Source organism: Tupaia chinensis, unplaced genomic scaffold (assembly GCF_000334495.1).
Source record: "Tupaia chinensis unplaced genomic scaffold, TupChi_1.0 Scaffold000301_1, whole genome shotgun sequence".
NCBI classification, from domain to species: Eukaryota; Metazoa; Chordata; class Mammalia; order Scandentia; family Tupaiidae; genus Tupaia; species Tupaia belangeri.
The window spans coordinates 677,183-701,656 of record NW_006159791.1 but is presented as its reverse complement, the minus strand read 5'-3'; the positions used below and the strand labels follow the sequence as shown (position 1 = coordinate 701,656).

Below are 24,474 nucleotides of genomic sequence, written 5' to 3'. Positions count from 1 at the left end.
TTTCTCCTGAGAAGGCTGGAGACAGAGCCCCCATACCTGGGGAACACACCCAGCTCTTTGGCCTACCTCCTTGTTGGCAAGCAGGCGGGAGCCCTGCTAGTTCAGCTTGAAGCAAACCTGGTCTGTCAGGGACACTGAGTCAGGGCAGAATGAGAGGACAGCATCCAGAGCTGTGGAGAAGCCAGACAAGCTCAGATTCAGCCTCAGATTTGGAGGGAAAACTGACAAACCAGGCGGCATCTGAAAAGAATGGACAGGATGTAGAAGGAGACTCAAAAGGAAATTATCGGAGGGGCTGTTAACAAACAACAGTTGATCAGCTGAAAGAACAGGTTAAAAAAAAAAAAAATCTAAACAGTGTCTTTAAGCCTTGGCAGGACCCTCCCTGGGTAGAAACTTCAAGTGTGTTATCTATAGCCTTGGAAAGCAGGTCAGGGCCAAGCACTGAAAGCCTCAGTTCCACATGAAGCAGAGGAGCTAGCAGGTGGTGCGATGGTCTAGGTGGCTGGATCCCACGTGGCTGATTGTGCAGCTCAAGTCCTTGACCCAGCTAAAAACCACACTGGGCTTGTGTGCGTGCCCAAAATCCGGACAGGAGAATGGAGGAAGAGGGATTGTGGCATGGCCATCCCGCCTGGGGAATGATCTCTCATTTTCTCTTTCTCTCTGTGTCTCTCTGTCTCTCTCTGGTGAGTGCATGTTCCCTTTAGCAAAACTAAAAAGGAATAGTAATAAAGATGAATTTCAGGACTGTCCCAAACAGAAGTAGGCTGCCTTATTGGGGAGCAGGGCATGGTGGTGGTGAGCTCTCCATCACTGGTAGCATGCAAAAAGCTTGGCAGAGCAAATGTCACTTTGCAGGTTGGACTCAGTGGCTTTGAGGACCCTCATCTCCAACAGATAGTCATTCTGTCACGTGTCCCTGCTATTCAGCAAGTACGGCCGTCTGGAAAACAGAGTCATTGCCATAGGTGGTGTGAAGAGGCCACCATGTGAGCAGCTCCAGAGAGCTGTACCCAGCCCTGTCCGTGTATTTGGAGTGGGTGGCCACAGCAGCATGCTCTAGCCGTTGGCATAAACTCTTCAACCTCCCTCAAACCCGGAGCCTTACTGGGCAAGAGTGAATTAGGCAGAGTCAACACAGAAGCTCCCCAGCTACTTCCGACCATGGGAATCCTGCTAAGATGGAAGTCAAGGCTCAGTCTTCTCTGCAGATACTTGACCTTGACCTAACCCCGCCTTTAGAGGCATCTCCCCATCCCATCCGGGCCTTCAGACTTTGTGTATTCCTGTGGAGGTGCTCTGCGTCATTCCTGCCTTGCTTAGAGCATTTAGTAATCAGGAGCCCTTAAGAATTTACCCAGTCCCTCCCACCTCCCATAAGCCACAGCCCCGGCTACCTTCAGCACTAGTTTTGTCACTCCTTTCTTGACTGATGAAGAAGAGTGGGGTGTGTGTGAGGGGGTATTCCAATGCCTGCCTCCTTTTCCTAGATAGGAAAACTGAGACGCAGAGGTGGCATGGTGGGTAGCAAGCCTGATGCCCCCCAGCAGGGAGCAGAGCCCTAGTGAGAATCCTGTTTGTGGCTGAGCCTGGCGTCCATTCCATTTCCCTAGTGCACCTACCAGATTTACCCAAGTAGCTGAGCCTGCAGGGGAGGGTGATGCGAGTCTCATATGCTCAGGTCACACCCCTCCACAGTATCAGAGCTGCTTTCCGGTGTCTGAACTCAGCCTGGGTGGGGCCCCAGCACCAGCGCATTGGCTGAGGGTAGAGGCAGGAAGGAGGTGGGGGTGGAGGCCCAAGGGGCCCTTTCCAGGGCCTTCAGGGAGGAAGGGCAGGGCCTAAATGTTCAGGGCTGTTGAGAAATTTTAGTATTTACACCCGAATTACAGAAGCTCAGACGAAGACCCTCATAATACAGGCCTCAGCTTCTCCATCTTTAAGATGGGCAGAGATCCTTGGCCAACATAATGCCTGACTCTGATTTCACTTCCAGGAACACTAGAGATTGCATTGAGCTCCTCTGTACAGTCTGTGGTCAACATCCCCCATCCCCGCCCTTCCCCGCCTGCCTGGGGAGAGTCCAACATAACTACACAACCAACCCGAGTCAGATCTGCTGGCCTGCACCCTCGGCCACGTGGGGGGTGCCTCCTGTCCTCTGAACACCTGCAATGTCCCCAGAGAACCACAAATCAGGGCGGATGTGGCCTCCACTGCTCCTCTCTCAGCAACTGATGACAGCTGTCTCATGGGGGCAAAGGACTGTCTTCCCCTTAAAAAGCCTTGCACCTGCGGAGCCCGACCATGCAGAGTCAGAAAGGCCTTGAGAGCCCAGCCTCACCTCACGGATGGGGTGCTGCGACCTGGAGAAAGCCTTCGATATGACTTGTTTATATTCTCCCTTCCCAGTTCACCTTTTCCTGTCCCATATCAGCCCTCCACCCCACCCCCACCCAGTGTTTGCCAGTTCTGGTCACCCCGGAAGGCCCAGAGTCGGCAAAAGCACCAGGTACCATTTCTGGCATTTGGGTCAGCTCAGCAGACAAAATGGTGCCAGTGGCTGGGGTGGGGTGAGGGAAGAGACAGACTGAGGGCCCAGATACATGGCCATATATCCACCTGTCCCTAGCCTTGTGGCACACTAGGTGTCCAGAGTCAAGGCCCTAGCTTGCCACATGCTTGCTGTGTGACCTTGGGTGAGCACCCTTCCCTCTCTGGGCTTCTGCTTCCTCCTCTGGATGGCATGGAGTTGGGCAATGAGACATGTAAGCACACTTCTGGTTCTGACAGGCTGTGCAGGGGGAAGAAAGGCTGGAGCGAGGTCCCCTTGCTGCCTCATCCTCTATCAATCCTGCCGCGCTCGCTTGCTCTGGGCAGAGCAGACAATGGCAGCTTGACACACTCGGCTGCCAGGTCCCGTCACAGTGAGGGCAACCCTGGAAGACAGGAAAGGAGGGGCCCTTGCTCAGGAGGGCGTGGGTGGGGATCCTGAGCTCTGCACAGTCCCATGTTTCTCATCAGCTTGGGTAAGGGTGGCAGGAAAAGGGAGGCAGGATTGTCTCCATCCTGGAAGGGATGACGGAGCTCGGCGGCCACTTCCCTGATGACACGCGGCATGCTCCACAACCTGCCCACTGCACTCCGAGCAGGCCAAAGTACCCATGATTCACCAGGAGTTCATCTGCAATCCAGAAACACTGGAAACTGCCCTCGTGTCCAACAGTGGGGGATGGGGTCGATGTACCAAGGTACAAACTACCACAGCTGGAGGGCTGGGGTGACAGCCCTGTCAGGGGTCCCTGTCTATCTGTCTGTCTCTCTCCTTCATGATTTTTTTTTTCTTTTACAGAATGAAGTAGGGACCAGCAGGTAGCATGGAGATTAAGGCCGCTGGATCCCACATGGCTGACTTCACAGTTCAGGTCCCAGACCCAGAGGCTTGAAAATCATGCCAAGTGTGTGTGCATGCATGCCCAAAATCCCAAGAGGAGAATGAAGGAGAAGGAATTGCAGCATGGTCATCCCCCCAGGGGGGAGGGGTGACTTGTCACTTTCCCTCTCTCTGTCTCTCTCTGGCAAGTGCACACACCCTATAGCAAAACTAAAAAGAAAAAGAAAAAGAATGGAGTAGATCTTCATGCGTGAAGCTGGAAAGACATTCGGTAGGACACCAACATGCACATAAAACACAAAGGCCCAAGTACTGAGGAGAATGCAAACCGATGGCAGGTGTCATCTCCAGAGACACTGAGACTGCTGTGGCCAAGGAAGGGGCGCTTCAGTGTTAGCTGAAATCTTAGACTTTTTACAACTATAGTGTGTTCCAGTACTACTTGTGCACCAAAAAGAGCTCTCTTGGAACCTAAAAGCAGCCAAAGCCATCCCTGTACAGTTGGAGAAACCAAGGCCAGGAAGAGAACAGCTGGTGAAAGAGGCAGAATTGGGATCCACTCTGGACTCTCAGTCCGGTGCTCTCTCCTTGACAGCTGCTGCAGCGGTGTCCACAAGCACACGGGCCTTGTCTGGTCACCTTGTTTTCGGCACTCTCCACCCTACTTCCAAGCTAGGAAGTTCCCAAAGGGAGCCATAGGGTCCTTGGTGCCCTTTGGCCTGGTGGGAGGCTGGCTGAGTGGGCAGTCACTCGTCTATAGTTCCCTCGGGCTGCTGTAGCTAAGATGATCACAGACACGGCAGCCGCTGCCTCAGGAATAAGTCTTCCACAGTTCTGGAAGCTCAGCATCCAAAATCGAGGTGCAGGTGGGCTGCTTTTCTGGAGGCTGTAAGGGAGCGTCTGCTCCATCCTGCTCTCCTGGCTCCTGGCGGCTGTGACAAGGCACATCACGCTGATGTCTGCTGCTGTCATCACATGGTATTCTCCCGTGTGTCTGTGTTCGAATGTTCCCTTCTTATAAAGATACTAGTCACCAGTCCCCTATATCCAGTATGACCTCATCCTAACCCGATCATGTCTTAAAGGCCCTAATTTAAATCAGGTCGTATGTCGAGGTCTGAGTCCACAGAAATGGTGGGGGCACTATTGAAACCAGCACAGATAACTTCTGTGAGGTCCAGGCTGTTTCCTTATGGAAAGAGTAGGGGGCAGGGTGGCATGAGGCAGGTGGGCAAATGGCAAGGAGGTCCCCCAGATTTACCGCGCCCTCAGTGAAAAAGCACCCCACTGCTGGCAGAAGGAACACAGGAAGTAGGTCAGGCTGCACATCACATACCTGGGGGAGGGAGGCTCGGGTGTGGGATGGAGGTTTTGTGTATTGTAAGGTGCCTGGCCTAGATGTTCTGGAAGGTCCAGGCTTGAAAATAGAGTGACACAAGATAGGCTATTTTTAGGAATTAAAATTCACCTGGCGAGGGGAGTAGGATGACTTGTCTTCAGGTAATGAATGGATCTGATCTGCCAAGACGGATGGATTTTCTCTTGCGCCTTCTCTCTGCCCCTCTTCCCTACCTCCACCGTGCTGTGAGGGATGAGCCTCTCTGCCCACCCTCTCCTCTGGTCATAGGACAACTCACTGAGCCGGGGTGAAGGACGCTGAGAGGCCAAAGTGCCGGCCTGAAGATGGAGACCCTAGCCCACCCCAAAGCATCAGAGTCAGCACTCGGCCCTCACCAGGCTCATTCTTGCATAGGAAGCGTTAACTCCTGGGACGTGAACATTCACGAGTTTACATGGAGCTTCTGCAGGCAGAGCCCCGAGCTGCGCACAACAGCGCTTCGAACCCTGCACGTCCAGTGGCCACCCCTCCTGATAACAATGTCACCACCTTGCCTTACAGAGCAGCCTGCTTCTCTGCAATGAACTGGAACTTTCATCTTTTCTGACATTTTATGACATAAAGGCAACACAAGTGCTGAGGTGACGCCCAGGCTCTAAACATAGCAGGCGATTGAGGAAAAGTGGGAGTCCTGACAGGTGGCTGGGAGTATATCAGGATCTCGGGGGACCTACCCTTTTCATCCATGAACTAGGCTCCAGAGGAAAAGAACAGAAGTGAAAATGAATACACATGCAGGAAATAAGTCACCCAAAGTTGAAAAACGTGCCAGGTGTGCGTGTGTGTGTGCCCCAAATTAGAAAGAACAGAGCAGGGAGGGCTGCGTGACCCCCCCCCCCAGGGGAGGGCTGTTTTCTCACTTTCCCTCTCTTTCTCTGTCTTTCTCTAGTGAGCACAAGCATCTTCTGCCAAAAAAAATTTTTAAGATTTTTAAAAAGTCAAGCTTGTGTATATTACACGTAGGAAAAGGGAGTAGGGAGAGTAACAGCGAGCGTTGGTGCTACAGCACAGTGGTTAATGCCATGCGTTGGGAGCTGGATCCCACACGACCTGCGCCACAGTTCAGTCCAGGCCCTCGCAGCTTGAACAACATGCCAGAGGGGCCAACAGGTGGTGTGGTGGTGAAGGCACTGGACTCCCACATGGCCAACCGCGATTCAGATCCTGGACTCGTTGGCCTGAAAATCATGCCAGGGGTGTGTAGACGCATGTCCAGAATTCCAAAAGGGATTGCAGTGTGGCCATCCTTCCTGGGGGGGGGGGGGCGGCGATTTCTCACTTTCCCTCTCATTCGCACTCACCCATGACAAAAACCTTAATAAAAGAAAAGGAAAAGGAAAACATGCCAGACGTGTGTGTGTATGTGTGTGTGTCCAAGATCCTGATGAAGAAGTGGGAGAGAAGGGGTGCGGCGTGACCTTTCCTCTCTTCTCTCTCCCCTCTTCCTCTCTCACTCTCTCTCTTAGGAGAGTATGTGCGCCTCTGGCAATGAAAAGTAAGAATGACAATGAAATGTACAACAGTGACTAACTCTTAACAGTGGGATTAAAAGTGACTTTTAAGTTTCTTTATTCTTTTCCAATTTTTAAATTTGCCTCGAAACATAATCATCAGAATTGGATTTCCTAAATGGAATCCTAAATATTTGCTAGTCCTAGGCTTGCAGTCCCGCTAATATTCTTATTTTCAAAAATAATGATTTAATTTAATCTTATGAATTATTATTATTTAATTTGCTATAGGGCACATGTGCTCTCCAGAGAGAGAAAGAGAGAAAGAGAGAGAGAAAGAGAGAGAGAGAGAGAGAGAGAGAGAAGTGAGAAAGCAAGCAAGTCACCAGGTCCAGGGCTCAAACTGCTGTTGGCCATGTGGGAGTCCAGTGTCTTAACCACCATGCCATCTGCCAGCATGCCTCCATACTTTTTCCCATTTAAAAAAAAAAGAGTTATTTATTTAATTTTATTTGTTGTTGTTGTTGTTATTTCTTTTACCACAGAGAGACGGAGAAAGGGAAAGTGAGAAAGCAAGCCTCTAGGTCTAGAACTCAAACCAAGGTTGGCCATATGGGAGTCCAGCGTCTTAACCACCATATCACCTGCCATCCCCTGCCCCAATACTCTTACTAAAATGTCCTCTGACCTCTGCTTGAACCCCTCCAGTGATGGGGAACTCACTAGGCTTTGAGATCTTTTTGGCCACTTCCTCCTCATGAGAAATAGAAAGCTGGCTCCCTGCAGCTTCCTCTCACGGCCACAGTTCTGCCAGCTCCAATGCCAGAGGACACGGCGTTTCCCATGTCTCCTCAGTGGCATTCTGGGGAGTGAAGGCAGTGCAGGCTCGAGGCTGCATCCCCTGTACCCCTGCCCACATCGGCCTTCCAAGAACATCGGTGTTCTCCCCCGTACACCCTGCCACCTTCACATCCCCTTGTTTCTTCAGGTGCAATCCAGGCAGTGGCCACCTTAAAGCATAACCATCTATGCCTCGTCAGCCCTTGGGAGGGATGCCAGCTGCCAGTCAGGCTGGCAGGGGCTCTCCTACGAGCTTCCTCTCCTCTCACCTGGAACAGCCCTATGACACAGAAGCCGGTCTCACGTCTCCCTTACAGACAAGGAAATGGAGGCATGGAGGAGCCAAGTCACTTCCAGGGTCACCTAATGGATCCTTGATGGAGCCAGGATTGAACTAGCACCTCGGTCAGATCCTGGGGAGGATGCCACGTAAATGTTGGCCAACTTAATAAACCAGTGACCTCCGTTCTAAAGTCATACCTGTGCCCCTCCTGCTACCTTTCAGAACTGCCGTGTCTCTCCGTGCCATTCATCTCTCGTCTCACTGGGAAGTGTGGTTAGCGCCACTGAATACCCGTTGCCTGAGGCCCAGCCTGGGCAGCTGTGTAGAGTCCTGTCTAGAAGCCCTGGCTGAGGCTGACACTGTCACCATAGCCACGGGGAAGGAAGAGGTCAGAAGTCATGCCTGGAGCACTGTAGTGTCATACACAGGGTGTGGGTCACTAGGGGCCTCCCTGCTTCCCAAAGGAGGCTGGTAACCTGTCGAGGAAAAGGCCACTCCTTGAGACCATGTCACCTCCACAGATAGGCCCACAGGGCATTCATTTTCTTGGCCCCCCACTTCCCTGCCTGGCCTTCTCCCAAGTCCTCCTGGGAGATGTGACCATATTAGCCATGGCCTCTACCAAGAAGTGTTTAGGAGGACCACACAATCCAGATGGGTCCCCGGCATCACCCTCCAGCCTGCTGGGACCCTGCTCATTCGCTCCCAGGATTTCAACGTGTTCCTAGACGTCAATGACTTCACCCGAGGCTGGGCTTCTCAGTGGGGTCCAGGCCAGCCGGCCGGCCAAGACCACAGACTCAGCACACCCTCGGGTCCCTGAACCTGGAGACACTGCGGAGTTCAGACATCATGCCCGGCGCCTCACAGTGTCACACACACAGGTGCTGGTCATAGGTGCTTCCCCTGAGAGGTCTGAGCGGTCCCATGTCCCTAGGCTACTTCTTGCTAAAGTGCCCGCCTCATGCCTTGTGCCTGCCACCTCCACACTCCACAAGGGGCCCCCTCATGCTGAGCTTTCTGTGACTCAGCCTGTGCTCAGCGTCCCGTCAACCTTGCTGGGTGACTTCTACCAAACTGTCAAAACCAGCTCCGATCCAAGCAGCCCTGTGTCAAGGCTGGAGGAGATACTCCTGTTGCACCCTGGGCTGACCCACCGCGTGGCTCTTTCATGGCCCTGGTTCACTCACTCGAATACACAGCACCTGCTCTGTGCTCCTCGGAGGGCAACGAGCGTCGCACACCAAGTGCAGAAAGCCAGGCCCCATCGCACGGTGTTACCACCACCAGGCACGCGGCCGGCTTGGAACACATCACTCCTCACGGAACCTTGGTTTCCTCACCTGGAAAAGTAGGAAGGATTCCACACCCCAGCCTAGCCTCCGGGGCCTTGGTGAGGCCAGGTGGGATGGTACAGTCCCCTGCAAATTGCCATTCAGGGTGAGTGGTCATTGCTCCAGAGGCCTGACCCTTCTGCAGTCTGAGCTCATTCCTGTACATTGCATCCTTTGAGTCCCCTTCCTGCAGGGGGCTGGCAGCTTATTGGGGTTGGACTTGGGAGTGCAGGCCTTTGGGGGCTGAGAAGATGGGAAATTGAGAGGGAGCATGGCTCAGAGGGAGGGAAACAGGCATGAACTTTAAACAAAACCAGCCCATAACTCCTGCTGCAGGAGGGCAGGGCCTGGCATTGCTGAGGCAGAGGAGGCATGCCAGGGTGTTCTGAGGCAATGAGGTTGAAGGCTCTCATGCCAAAGGGCTCTGTAGTCATCAAGAAGCCACCAGCAGCACAGGGGAGGGCTGGAGACAAAGATTACTGGGCTAGGGGACTGTATATCCAAGTTCTACTCCAGGTCACCATGACCTCAGCCAAACCCCTTCCCTCCTCTGGGTCTTAGCTTTCTGTCTATTGCGTGCATCAGCCAAGACAGTTCCCGAGGCCCAGGTTGTGCTAGGGACAGACTGGGACAGTTGGCAAGGCTCTCAGAAGGGCCTGGAGGCAGAGGAACCCATGTTCACTATGGCCTCCTCTTCAGCTCATGGAAGGGTCAGGCCTGGAACAAGCTCTCCCCTGCTCACCCTTCCTACACCTCTAGTTAGGCAGAGTCCGCCTTCAGCCCACTTTGCAGACTGCGAGGTTGACACAGGTGCAGAGAACATAGGCTCGGAGACCCTTAGAGATCACAGTCCTACCTCCTCCTCCATCTGGTGTGGAAACCGAGGCCTACCAACGGCAAGGGCTTGCTCAGTGGCACGTAGTGTGTTTAGGGCAAAGTCAGGACTTACACCAGGACCAAGGCCCACCTACCACCAGCTTGGTTAGCAGTCTCAGGCCAAGCTCAGCTCTGTGTGCACCATCATCTCTGCCTGCCAGTCGCCTCCTTCCACTGACAGAGCCAAGCCTCAGTTTCCCTGCTGGAGCCGGGAAAGACACGAGGCTTTCTGCACAGGGAACAGAGGAGGAGTAAGGAAAGCCGGGAGGAATTGTACTTTGGACCAGAACTTGACTCCCTGGCCTAGGCACAGAGCAGGAAGTAGAATTACTCAGGTAGGAGACAGCACCGAACTCGACAGGCAGAAATAGCAGTACTCAGACACAGCAAGGCAGGGCCAAGCCAGGCTAGGTTCACTGCAGTAATATTAAATATTGTCACAGTGTGAGCCTCCCGGGGTCTCAAAGGAGATTGATCATAAAATTTATGGGACATCTATTTCCAGCAGGCTGGGGGGCAGGCAGCAGGAGGAGAAAGGGCCAGGATTTGAGGGTCGTCACTTCCCCTTCCTATGCCCAGAGATGGTCCCTGAGGCAACTGTCATGGCTCTGGGCTCTGACCTTCTGGGCTCGTCAGACCCCAAGGGGCAGCTGGTCTCACTGCAAGAAACCTGAGTAGAGTCCCAGGAGTCCTAACCCAACTCTGAGGCCCCTTGGGGAAGGGCCAGGAAGGGAGAAGGGCGCAGGAGAGGCGGCAGCTCTCCTCCCTCGATGGCCCCTCCCAGCTACCCCAAGGGCAGTCCACATGCTCCCGTGCTAGGGCCTGGAAGAGGCCCCGCACCAGCGAGTCTCAAACTTTACATCCTATGCTGATGGCCGGGGCGCCTTGTTAAAGGCCGGACCGGTCTCAGGAGGGCTGGGCAGAGCCTGAGACTATATTTCTAACCGATCTGGGTGATGCTGGAGCCTCAAGTTCGTGGACCACTCTGTTGGCCTTAGAGACTGACTTGTCTCCGAACCTGTGGGAAAGCCGGAGGCCCAGAGAGGTCAAGCCATTTGCCCTCGGCCACACAGCCCGCAGCCTCAGACAGAAGAGGGCACCTGCCATAGACTCTAGGCATTTTCCCCTCCGAGGCAGAGGCGGTGAGCTGCCGGTCTGGGCCCGGGAGTCCTGTTCGTAAACTGGCTGCCCGGTGCGGCTTAGCCCGGGGCCGGGTCAGAGCGCCTCCCGGCAGAACCTTCGGCGTCTCAGTGCGGGCTTCGGCTGTTTCTCTGCCTGGTATCCGGGCCGACCACCCCGAGTCCGGGGCGCTGAGAGTCCCCCGCGGCGGAGCAGTTGCGCGCCCCCTCCCTTCTGAAAACAAACTTCTCCGCCGGCGCCCTTTACCTTTTTGGGGGGTTTGCAGCAGCACTGCCTGCTGCATATGCAGCCCATCCTCCTCCGGGGGCTCCCGGAGGCCGCCTCCCAACTCCGGGGCCCCCAGAGGACCCTGCGGTCCGGGCCCCGCTGCCGGCTCCGCGCCGCCGGCTGGGGCTGCGGGCGAGACCCTGAAACTGAACCTGGAAGCGCAGACTTGAGCCTGAGCTGGGCGGCCGCGCGCCGTAAATACTCGAAGAGCCGGGCCTCCGCGAAGCCCGCGGGGCTTGGGGTGCCACCGCCAGAGGCAAATGACCAAAATCTTTCTAAATGCTAGGAACCTTCAGCCAAGGCAGGTACGAGCAACAGATGCTTTTCCAGGCCCTTACCAGCTGAAAAAGGGCCAGGGCAAAAAGAAAAAAAGAATTACTTGGTAAACAAAACAGTTGCCATTTATTGAGGCCTGTCTTGGTGGTAACTTTTACATATTTCTATTTCTTGGCATACCCTTGCAACAAAGGTATTACTTCCTCCATTTTACAGGTGACAAAATGAGGCTCAGAGATGCAAAGTACTTTTCCTAAGGTCACATAGCTAGTAAATAAGAGTCCCGACAGAATCCAGTTGTAACTCCAGAACCGGGCTTGGAATCACTTCTCTACAAATAAATAACACTAAATTTGATTGTAGTGTTTCCTCAGCTAGTGCCCACTCACTGCATCTGTAATATTTCACTTTCTCTCTCTTGGATCGATGCTACCTATCACAAGAACCTTGGGAGGCAGACAGGCCAGATGTGGTGGGGACAGGGGACATAAAATGTCATTGTCCAGAAAGGGGCTTTTATCTGTCCTCACTTTGTTACTAGCCGAGGTTTCTGGAACGGGCGATGAGGAAAAAGATACCTAATTTCAAAAGTGAGTATACATGTGTGCGTGTGTAGCTACGTGTACATTAGACAATTAGAGTCAGATCCCAAAACTGTCAGAAAAGTGTGTTGATGAAAGCAACATAGAGTCAGGAACGGGGAAAGAACATGAGCTCTCAAGAGCAAGTCACAGAGCATAAAACCAATTGCAGTAGATTTGGAGAAAGGAAACTAGAGAAACAGGCGGTATTAGGTTCTTAGAAGAATAATTACAGGACCGCGGTTGACGAAGTGTGGTTTCCAAATCAGTGGTATTGGTTGCCAGGGGACTTTGTTAGAAATGCAGATTCTCTGACCTCACTCAGACCTACCGATCTGAACTCTGGGGAAGGGGCTCAGGGGTCCAGAGCTTCAGAGCCCTCCAGGTTGTTCTGAACAGGCCAAAGAACCCCTGCTGCAGGACATGCTCAATAGGTAATGAATGTCTACTTAAATTAACAGCCTTCATTGCAACAGTGCTCATGATTTAAAATAAATAAGCCAAACAGACAAACACAAGCACAAAACAGGGCCAGCCAGTGGCATGGTGGTTAGAGTGGCTATCCACTCATAGATCCCACATGGCCCACTAGGAAGTTCGAGTCTCAGACTTAGCAGCTTGAGAAACACCCCAGGCACGTGTCTGTGCCTGCCCAAAATCATGGCAGGGGAATGGAAAAGAAAGGATCATGGGGGCCAGCAGGTGGTGTGGTGGTGGAGGTGCTGGATTCCCACATGGCCGACCAGGTTCGAGTCGTAGACCTGGCGGCTTGCTTCCTCACTTTCTTTTTCTTTCTCTGTCTCTGGTGAGTGGATGTGCCCTATAACAAATTAAAAATAATAATTATAAAAATAAATAAATAATTCTTGAAAAAAAGAAGAGATGGTGTGGCCACTCCCCCTGGGGGTGGTGCTTTCTCACTTTCCCTCTCTAGTGAGCCCAAGCAACCTATAGCAAAAAAACGAAAACAAAAACAAAACAGCAAAAATCCCAAAGGCGAACAACAAATAACAATGAAAGAACCTAAATATCTAGGAAAAGAAGCTTTGTTAAAAAAACAATTATGGGGGCCGGCAGGTGGCGTGGTGGTTGAGGGCGCTGGACTCCCACATGACTGACCACCGTTTGAGTCTCGGACCTGGCGGCATCCTTTCTCACTTTCCCTCTCTCTCTCTCTCTCTCTCTCTCTCTCACTCTATTCTTCTCTGATTAAATTAAAATAAATAAAGTTAAATAAAATAATTCTTAGGGGGAAAAAAAAGAAAAAGAAATTATGATATAGCCATGAAAATAGAATGCCATGTAACCAGTAAAATATATTAATAAGGATTAATTTTTTTTTTAAAGTTAGAAAATATCAGGGCCGATAAGAGGCATGTTGGCTAAGGACACTGGACTCCCACATGGCCTACCGTGGTTTGAGTTCCGGACCTGGCAGCTTGCTTTCTCACTTTCCCTCTCTCTTTCTCACTCTCTCTCACTCTGTCCCTCTCTGGTCAAATTAAAATAAATAAATAAAGTTAAATCAAATAACTCTTTTTAAAAGTTACAAAATATCACAAATCAATTCTTATTTTTAAACAATTATCACTGTAACCCAGTGATAATTATACAGAGAGTAAGCTGGATCCCTCATGGCCCACCAGAGTTGGAGTCTTGTCCTGTGGGCTTGAAAAACACACAAAGCTCAAGTACCCAGGATCCTGACAAAATGGAGAATTGGAGGAAAAAGGATCACGTGGTAACCAGGCTGTGTTGAGGGGTTCCCTCTCTCTTTTCTGCTCGCACATGTGCCCTCTGTCATAAAAGAAGTAATACTTTAATCTGAAAAAGTATTAGTAAGGATTATCCCTGCAGGAGTGATATACTGAAGGCTTAAAACTAATCTTCATTTTCTTATATTAAAACAATGAGTATGCACTTATTGCTTTTGTAAAAGAAAATTACTATTGTGATCAGAAAAGTGGTTTTTTTTAAAGTTATGAAAATCATGCATATGATTATGATGGGTTTTTGACTACCAAGGCATAGGCCAGTGTGAGAAATCCCCAATAAATGAAAAATCACTGTGAATCAACCAAGTGGGAAAGCAAAGGGCAAATACAGATAAACTGCATTCATGAGATCATCCCCAGTAATGTGATCTGGAATCAATCATTTCCCCTTCCTGAGAGTTCCCCCACCTGAACATCGAAGAGTTGAATTTTCTAAAATTGATCTTGAGTCTGATCCTATAGTGCCGTGGTTAAGCCCTATGCAGAGGGAGCCGAATCCCACATGGCCCACTGCAGTTTGAGTTCTGGTTCTGGTGGCTTGGAAACACACCGGGCACATGTGCATGCATACCCCAAATCCTGATGGATGGGAGGAGAAATGGAGGAAAAAGGAGTGCGGCATGACCTTGCACTGTTGGAGGGTGCATTCTCTTTCTCTGGCAAGTGCACATACTTGCTAGCCATTTAAAAGAATTATTATTTAAAATTTTTTCCCCATAGGCTGTGTGCACTTCCCAGAGAAAGACACAGAGAAGGAAGGTGAGAAATCACTCACCAAGGGCATGGCCACACCACAATCATTTCTCCTCCATTCTCCTATTGGGATTTTGGGTATATGCGCACATGTACCCAGTGTGTTTTTCAAACTGCTGGGTCCAAGACTCAAATCGTGGAATTGACCATGTGGTGTCTAGTGCCTTAACCACCATGCCACCTGCTGGACCCACAATTAAATGTAAAACCAATAACAAAAACCCCACATGACAATGGAAAAAAAATTTAAACAATAAAAGGAAATTTTTAAAAAAATGTGATTTTGAATTTTAATGTCAACAGTTGAAATCAAACTGGTGGGTAGGAAGTAGAAAGGTAAGTTCTGTTCCTGGAGCCTCTGTTTTCAAGAGCCCTTGCCTCCAGCATCACTGGGACTCCTAAAAAAGTAGGTTCAGATTTCTCACTTCTGCTGCAGGCTTTTTGGTTACATGCTTTGACATACCTGCATGAAAAAAATAAAATAAAATGAAAGAGCTGAGATTGTTTGTTTGTTTTAGCAACTTGATTTTTAGAAAGTTGTCAGTGAGATTTTTGTGATGGTTGGTGTACCAGTCAGGTTAAGTGAGGTTTTGCTGCAGTAACGAACCTAAAAACCTCAGTAACTTAATAGGAGAGATTAACTTATTGCTCACAATACATGCCCAGTGCGGGCAGGCGGAGGGCCCTGCGTCACAGAAATATTCTGCATCGTACTATATTGTAGTCATCTCAGCATGATGGCTTTGGGGTTTGCCACGACCAGAGAAGAGAGTGCACAGAGAATAGTGCACAGGGTCTTAAACGCTTCTGCTCAGAAGTGATGCACATTAGGTCCACTCACATTTCATTGGCCAAAGCAAGTCACACACAGTCATGCCCTACCTCAAGGGGATGGGGAAGTACAATGTGTGTCCAGAAGGACAGGGGAATCAGAAACATTGGAATGCAGCAATGATGTCCACCATCGTAAGCAATCAACAAACACGAACTACTGTGTGTTTATTTCTTGGGCAGATGTCCCGACCCGGGGGGAAACCGGCGATATTCGCTGATGCGCAGCCTCCCACAGGCAGATGAGGGTCTAACTCAGCCTACTTTGCCCGGGATTTGCCTACTTTCAGCACTGAAAGCCCCATGTCTTAGGAAACTCCTCGGTTCCACGCACACCAAGACAGTTGGTCACCTAAAGGTAATGTATAGTGAAGGTACAGCGAAGACTCAGTCCTTGTTCTTAAATAGTTATAATCTTTTTTTGTGGGGAGAAATTTTTGCTATAGAGCAAGTGAGCTTGCTAAAAAGACAGAGAGAGAGACAGAAAGTGAGAAATCACCCCCTGGGGAGATGGCCATACTGCAATCCCTTCTCCATTCTCTTCTTGGGGTTTGGGGCACGCATGCACATGCGCTCAGCATAAGTTTCAAGTCACCAGGTCTGGGATTCGAACCACAGCTGACTAGCATGGGAGTCCAGCAAAATAACCATTATAGCATATGCTGGTCCTGATAGCTATAATCGTTATAAAACATTAGATCTATACACATGGAAAACAATACAAAACAGTTTGTGAAGTTAACATCAAGTTGTGTGCTCCATGAGGAAGATAGTAGCATTAAAGGGAGAGAAGGGACCAAAGTAGCAGGGATGGTCAAGGAGGACTTCCTGGAAGAATACTAAAGTCAAAGGACATTCATGCCAAAAGGAATTCCAAAAATCTCAGGTTGGGATGGAATCTGATGCTTCACGTCTATTACTTAAAACTAAGAGCACTGACTAATACACATCTCTTGTTATAATTTTCCTTCTAGGTGATTATGTAGCCTAGGTTTAATACTTCCAGGGATGGGGAAGTTAATTCTGTCTTTTTATATCTGGGGAAGGAAGAGAAGCAGGGAGGAGTGACTTCAAGAGGAAGAGCAGGAGTCAGGTCCGGGTGGAGTGTGGAGGCTGAAGAGTTAGGCAATGCAGGATTTGTGTTGGTAGCTAGGCTGCCTGTAAAGGGACAAACATTGATGGGATGGTCTCTTGGAGGAAGGCTTGGAAAGAACAAACGGTGATTATCCTGAGTATCTTTGATGAGAAAGGTACAATGTACCCATGATCTCAACATCTGGCATAGACTTTCAGGCTGTTCAAGGACCCGCCACAGCCCGTGCAGCAGAGCTGTGTGCGGCTCCCAGGTTAGGAACCTCTTGAGTGGTCACAAACGTCTAGCCCTGAAGGCTTTTTCTGTGTAGGTTCTTCTGGTCGAGCTAATCATTCTCTGCGCACGCTTCTCTTCCTGAATGTATGTGGCTTTCTCCACACACCACCTCTGTAGGTTCTAATTCTGCCTGTACATCAAGGAGCAGCTCCAAAGCCCTCTGCCTCCCAAAGCCTTGCAGTACCTGTTCCACAGCTCCCTGAGCCCACGGGGCCACATCCTCCGAGTTACACTTGTGGAAGTGCTCTGTGTGTGTCCTCCCTAATGGATGAAGAGGTACACAGATCTATCTCCTCCTTTGCACCTGTCCCACCCCACCCAGCACTTAGAAGCTTGTGATAGAGACAGTCAGTTCCCTTACTCAGCTCCCATTCTTCCCTCATCCAGAATTACAGAACCTTGGTGTTCTTTGGGACAGCAACCATGCTGGGCTAACAGGCCACTTGTCCAGCTCCCTGTGTCTAGGGATGACCAGTGTTTTGTAAGGGGAAATTCCTAGTTGGGCTTCCCGGAAAATTTTTAATAGGAGGATGACTCATCTGGGAGCAGAGCTCCTCCTTTTCTTGCCCCCATTTCCCTGCCTGGAATACAGACATGATGGCTGAATTCCAGCAGCCATCTTATTATTCTGAGTTAAAAGACGGAAGAAGCCTTGACTGCTCATGATTTATGGACCCCCTTACCATCCTTGACCAACTACGTCTACACTGTCTTCACACAACTGGATGAACAATGACTCTGTTAAAGCCACAGTCATCGAGATTCTGTCATTAACAGCAGAATGCAATTTCTAACCAACTCATAGGTCACTAATTAAGGTTTGTTATATTAAATGTAATTAGAGTAATACACTTTTTAAAAAAGAATTATTTTATTTAAATTTATTTATTGACTTTTAAAATTTGAACAGAGAGGGATAGAGAGAGAGAGAGAGAGAGAGAGAGAGAGAGAGAGAGAGAGAGAGAGAGAGAGAGAGAGAGAGAGAAAGAGAGAGAGAGAGAGAGAGAAAGTCAGAAAGCAAGCCACCTGGTCTGGGACTGGAAGCATGGTTGGCCACGTGCGAGTCCAGCGTCCTTAACTGCTACGCCATCTGCCGGCCCCAGAATAATGTACTCTTAAGAACACTGTGATGATCCAGCTTCAGTTCTTGAGCTGGGAAATGAGGTCCTCTTGGGAAAGGTTCCCTGGGTTTTCCAGACTTTTAATATAAATGTTAGGGTTTTGTTTGTTTGTTTGTTTGTTTTAGTTTGCTGTAGGGTATATGTGCTTGCCAGGGAGAGAGAGACAGAGAGGAGAGAGAGAGAGAGAGGTCAGAAATCCACCCCCGCCCCTCTCCCCCCATGAACGATGGCCATGACTCAATCCCTTCTCCTCCATTCTCCTCTTGTGATTTTGGGCATGTGCACACACGTACCTAGTGTGTTTTTTAAGCCACTGGCTCTGAGACTTGAACCAGGCAGTTGGCCATATGGGATTTAGTTGTTTTAACCTCCATGCCACCTGCTGGCTCAGAAATGTCAGTTTCAACAGCTTCCTCTTGGAATGTACTGAATGGGAAGAAATGAGAGGAAGCCTGAAACTGTTGAGACCTTAGGCTTCTACTGGAGCATTTTCTTAAGATATGGGCAGGCTCGTTTGCTTCATCTGGGAATTGTTGATTAAAATACGGTTTCCCGAGGCTGGTAAGTGCATGGTGGTTAAGGTCCTGGACTCCCACATGGCTGAGGTTTGAGCCCTGGACCCAGTAGCTTGCTTTCTCACTTTCTCCCCCTCTTTCTTTCTCTGTCTCTCTCTAGTCAAATTTAAAAAAGAAAAAAAAAAGAATGATGATGCTGAATAAAACTAAATCAATAATCAATAATTTACAAACAAACAAAACACGGTTTCCCTGGAGCCCTCCCTCTTCTTCTATCTACTCAGAATCTGGCAGTTGAGTTTAAAGAATTTTGCACTAAAGTTTGAGCCTTACTGCCCGAGTGGGTGTGATGGGCCACCTCACCAGGAATGGAATTGCTGTATTAATCATATCGGATTGTATTGAATCGAAGTAAGGGATTTGGAAAGGAGCGTTGAGGCTGAGTAGTGCTAATTAGGAAGAGGGCAGCCCTGCCTGTTTTCCCAGCAGAGCTGTGGCTTGGGATTTGGGGCTATCTTGGTAGAAGAGGAAAAGTCATTTTACCAACTTCTTCCTCAAGAGGCGTTCCCTGTTGGTCATCCCTGGCAAGCACTTCTCGTGTTCAGTGACATTCGGTAGACGTTCTAACAGAGCTCAGGTGGGAATACAGAGTAGGAGGAACACTACTCCGGGGAGCACCTGCAAATACTCCCTAGGGAAACTGCGCATCCTCTCTTTAAGGGAGCGCGAGGGTCCAGAAGCTCCTAGAAATGAACAGATATGACATTTCCTTGCATTAGCGGTTCTTGAAATGTAGTCCAGGGATCTGCAGGAACTAGTGAGAAAAGTAAATTCTTGGGGGTGGGAGGTGGTGCAGTGGTAAAACATGAGGTTCTGCAAGACTGACTCACATGGGAAGGTTCTGGGTTTGCATCCAGAGAAATCTCTGAGAATGTCGGGCATTCTTCTATACTCTGGGCCTGGCTGAAGCTGGGAGTGCGTCATGGTGTCAAGATTCTGCTGGGAGTGTTCTCTATGTCTCTGTCTCTGCTGCTCATGGAACAAATACATAAATACATTTTTTTTTGAGAGATTTTCACTGTAGGGCGCGTGCGCTCACCAGACAGACAGAGAGAGACATAGAGACAGAAAGTGAGAAATCACCCCCCAGGGGGGATGGTCACGCCGCAATCCCTTCTCCTCCATTCTCCTCTCGGGATCTTGGGCACGCACGCACACGCGCCCGGCGTGAGTTTTAAGCCACCGGGTCCGGGACACGAACCGCGGTCGACTACGTGGGAATCCAGCGACATAGCCATTACGCTAACTGCTGGTTCCCATTACATAAATACATTTTGAAAAGAAAGAAAAATAATTCTTGGACCCCACTCCAGATTGGTTGCACGAGAAACTTTGGGCATGGGCCCAGGAATTGGCATGTTTTTATTTATTTTATTTATTTATTTTTAGAGAGATTTTTGTTATAGGGCATGTGTGCTCACTGGAGAGACAGAAAGACAAAAAGTGAGAAATCATTCACCAGGGAGGATGGCCACATCGCAATCCCTTCTCCTCCATTCTCTTCTCAGGGTTTGGGGCAGGCACGTACATGTGCCTGGCATGAGTTTTAAGCCTCCCGGTCCAGAATTCAAATTGCAGTCAGTCACGTGGGAGTCCAGCCACATTAACCATTAAGCCATCTGCTGGTTCCAGGAATTGGTGAGTCCTCCCCACAATTCTGATGCTTATGTTCCAGACACTGCTTCATACCTTCAAGTTTTCCTCACGTCCGAGAGCTTTTTTTTGTTTGTTTTATGGGCACATAGATGAGGGACAGAGTGGGGTCCGAGGCTCGGTGAGCCAATGGTTAAAAACCCATTCAAACCAGGCTGGGAGTCCGATGTCTAGGTCATCGTTACCTGTGTCATCTGCGGAAAGGAGAGGACCGTGCCACAGGTGCAACCCCGAGCCACTGGACATCTAGGGTAAGCAGAGTCCTTCCTTGCTTTGGAGATTCTGTGGTTCCCTCGGAGAGAACCGCCCGATGAGCAGCACGTCACTGTGTGTGTGATCAAGTGTGCAGGACGCCAGCACTAGCTTGGGGCTTTCCAGATGGCTGCGGAGCTGGGGAAGTCACTAGCCTGGCTGCACCTAAGTCAGAGGTCTGCCTACCCCCTTCCCCTCTCCCTGCCGATGCACATCTCATCAGAGAACTGCCGGCCCCTTCTGCATGTTCCCACCCGCTCCACTGCCGTGCTCTCGGTTCTATTAAATTTCAGACACATTAACCACACATTCTTGTCCAGTGGGAATCCTGGTTTCCAGCAGCCACCTCATTCTTTGATTTGAAAATGAAACATTTTCACCCTGTGTAACCTGTTATGTAAAAATACTATTTAATCTTCCCCTACCCTTCCCTTGGGAAGACCAGATGTTTCCCGCCCTGACTTACCTCCCCTGTTCCCCTCCAGTGGGAGTCTTCCTCGTAGGAAACAATGGGAACGAAAGTGGGAGGGCGGCAAAGACGGGAACAATGTTTTCCAAATTGAAAACTGGAACACATAATTTGCCAAAGGAATTTGGTGGGTTATGTATATTTTTATTGATCTGATTCTATTCACTCATTTAATTTTTGCCAAAATATTGGGATTGCTGGGCCATCTAAAGCATGTATGGGATGAAGAAGTAGAGTAATATTTGGAAATGGGAAGGGCCCAGAGCAGATGGAAGGTATGATCTTCTGTAAGTCCGCATCTCAGCTCAGACCCCGAGTGTCTACGGGCTGCGTGGGGACGCAGGAAGGGGCTGACACAGATGGGGCTGGGGTACACTCTGGAGGTCACGTACGCACCACTTGTTTATTTATTTTCAGTTTATTTCTTTTGAGAGACACAGAGAGAGGCACCCTTGACAGGGTCTTACCACACCACAACTCCCCTCCCCAAGCCCTCCAGCTAGTCAGGATCCTGGGTAATCACTCTGGAGCCCTGTGGGTCCCATGCCTATCTCAGGGGGGCACAGATGAGTCCCCTGCAGTGGATCAGCTTTTTTTTTTTTTTTTGAGAGAGGTTTTTGCTATAGGGCTCGTGTGCTCGCCAGACAGACGGAGAGAGACAGAGACAGAAAGAGAGAAATCACCCCCCAGGGGGGATGGCGACACCGCAATCCCTTCTCCTCCATTATCCTCTTGGGATCTGGGGCACGCGCGCACATGTACCCGGTGTGAGTTTTAAGCCACCGGGTCCGAGACGTGAACCGTGGCCGACTACATGGGAGTCCAGCAACATAGCCATTACGCCAACTGCTGGTCCCATGCAGTGGATCACTTTTGAAAGGGAATAACAGCCCAGACTAGCCTGACCCACCAATTTTGCAAAAGAAACTGTACATTTTTTTGTAATGTAAATTCTCTCTCTCGTACACACATGCACACCCATCACCATGTGAGCTAGAAAATATTCGTAGGAGGTTTCAGTGCCTACGGTCCAGGTAGACACAGAATGAAACAGGGATATGGAAAAATACCTCAGAAGAAAAGGAGTGACTAATTCTATCTGGGAGGGTGAAGGTCAGGGCAGACTTCACCAACGAGGCTGAGCTTGAATGTGTCCATTAAGTAGGTTCTCTCTGTCAACGAAGTGGGAAGAGTGTTTCATCCTCAGTGCTCTGGCATTGTCAGGGCCCTCGGTGGCTCAGTGTGGTTGGAGTGCCCAGTGAATGCAAGGGGAAAAGAAGATCCAGATAGACAGGGAGAGGCCTCAGCCTCCTGGTCAAGGTGTTTTCACTTTCTCTTGTAGGCGTGGTGTTCTACAAGATCACTCTGAGGCTCCAGAGGAGAATGGACAGAAAGCTGTCTTGAAGCCATCCAGCATCTATTGCAATGGTTTAAGGGAGAGCTGGAGAGGATTCCAAAGGCACTGTAGTCCAGAAGGATCCCAACCCCTGGGTCCAGCTGAGGCCCTGCTTCATTGAGCTCCCAGACTGATATAATATGATAACTACGGCATGCCATGCGGCAGAGTGTGGGTGCTGCAGGGTGGGCGGAGAGCAGTTTCCTCTACTCTCAGCCCGGGAGGCAGCTTGTAGCCGGCAGTGTTGTGGTTACCAGGCCTTGGGTTACAACACATGTTTGTTTTTGAAAAACGTTGCAATACCTTTTAAATCAACGCCCTGGACAGGATTCAAAGGCAGCAGCAAAGACCAGCCCCCACGGTGCTTCTTAAAGAAGCAGCTGCAGAGGGAGAGAAACCTGGGAATCTGGATTTCTGAGAGTCCAAGTTCAAGCAGGGTTCAGAATAAGATCAGGTCTCCACTTTACCCCATCTCTCTTCTTCTTTCCTCAAGGCACTTTTAAATAAGGAGCATTTAAAGAAGATGAACAAGTTTCCCAGCTATCTTGGAAAGACAGGAGCAGAAGGTAGAAGCTCCCAGGGATGCTGGGTTCACCTTCTTAGGAGAAAAGCACACCTTCCAATGGTTAAAGAATCAAGGGTTCAGCTCGACTGGGAATGAGTGTCCCGTCGAGGGAGGTGTGCAAGCAGAGGCTAAGCCTGGGCGGGTGTGTTGGCAAAAGCAGGTGAGGGTCTGCTGGGAGGCCAGCCTGATAGAATAGAAACTCAAACCCATTTTGATTGCTTCTGGAAGAGATTTTCCTCATGGTTCCTTTTCAGAGGAAGAGGTTATCCCTTAGAGTAGTCAAGATTAGAATTTGAGAGAATTTCACCCTTCTGCACTGTTGCTGGGAATGTAAAATTGTGCAGCCATTGTGAAAAACAGTATAGAGGGTCCTCAAAAATTAAAAATAAGGCTGGATGTTGGCACAGCAGCAATGCACCTGGACTTACATGAGAAGGTCTCAGGTTTGAGTCCTAAGGCCTCCTGTTCATGGCAGTAGAGCCTGGGGGTGAGTCATGGCATCCACCAGCATGGTTGGGGGCATCTTTCTTTATCTGTCTCTCTCGTGGAAGAAGTAAATAAATACACTTTTTAATAAATCAAAAATAAAACTACCATACAATCCACCAAGCCACTACTGTGTGTATATCTGAAAGAATCGAAATCAGGATATTTAAGAGATGTCTGCATTTCCATTCTCTTTGAGGCATTATTCATTATAGCCAAGGGATATCCATCAACAGATGAATGCATGAAGAAAACGTGGTATCATCCATACAATGGAGTGTTACTCAGCCTTCAAAAGGAAGTAGGCCTGCCATTTGAGACAATGTGGATGAACCTGGAGGACATTACATTAAGGGAAGTAAGCCAGCCATGATTCCACTTGCATGAGGTGTCTAAAATAGTCAAATAGTAGAAGCAGAGGACAGAATGGTGGTTTCCAGGCTGAGGGAGCAGGAAACGGGGAGTTGGTGCTCAGGAGGTGTAATGTTTCCGTTACGAAGATGAATACGTTCTAGAGATGAGCCTCACAGGGTAGAACCAGTGGTCACCCGTAGTTCATCATCCACAGGACATTTGTTAAGGTGGTAGATCTCAGATGAAATGTTCTTACTATAAAACAAAACAAAACAAAACAAAACACTAGCAAAATCAAAGCCCTGAGAAAAACCGAAAGTGAAAGGAAGGCGCACAAGGAGACGTTGGCGTTGACGGCTGTGTCAGTCCCTGACGGCGGTGATGTCTCACAGGGTGTGCTTGTAACCAAGCTTGCCAATTTGGGTACTGTGCAGTTTTTGTATATCAATTATACCTCGATAAAGCTTTTTCTTTTTTTTAAAGATGAAGACTTTCATCCTGATCCTTTGCTTTGCTATTGATTTGCACTGTGACCTCAGATTATGCACATGTATTCACTTCTCTGGCCTCACAACCCCTGCCTCACATGTTGCCCAGTGCCTGGCATTGCATACACTGGAGAAAAGATTTCTTGAACAAGTGAGTGAATGGATAAGTTAGTTGAATTGGGTTAAAAGTTGGATGAGGGGGACCAGCAAATGGTGTCATGGTTATATTGCTGGACTCCCACATGGCTGATGGGAGTTCAAATCTGGGGCCCAGAGGCTTGAAATTCACGCAGGGTATGTGTGTGTGTGTGTGCATGACCAAAATCCCAAGAAGAGAATGGAGAAGGGATTGTGGTGTGGCCATCACCCCTGGGGGTGATTTCTTGCTTTTTCTCTCTGTCTCTCTGGTGAGTGCATGCACCCTATAGCAAAAAATCTCTCTCTGAAAAAAATAAAAGTTATATTGGGATCAGAGGACTTCAGGGTTTCCAAGGACCCCCTGAAATGCCACTCACAATAATGCATGTATGAGTGACTGTTTTT

General features: G+C 49.5%; 1 protein-coding gene across 1 annotated transcript in view; it reads right to left on the bottom strand.

Annotated features, from left to right (window-relative positions):
* CCDC69 (coiled-coil domain containing 69) overlaps positions 1-4,345 on the bottom strand; it is a 33,713-nt gene extending 29,368 nt beyond the window's left edge. The window contains exons 1-2 of the mRNA XM_027772795.1: positions 4,148-4,345; positions 67-96 (exon numbers count right to left, since the gene is read on the bottom strand). Of these exons, the coding sequence (XP_027628596.1) occupies positions 67-96; positions 4,148-4,345 (228 nt within the window). The remainder of the gene's footprint in view (positions 1-66; positions 97-4,147) is intronic.
* Between the last annotated feature and the right edge of the window lie 20,129 nt (positions 4,346-24,474).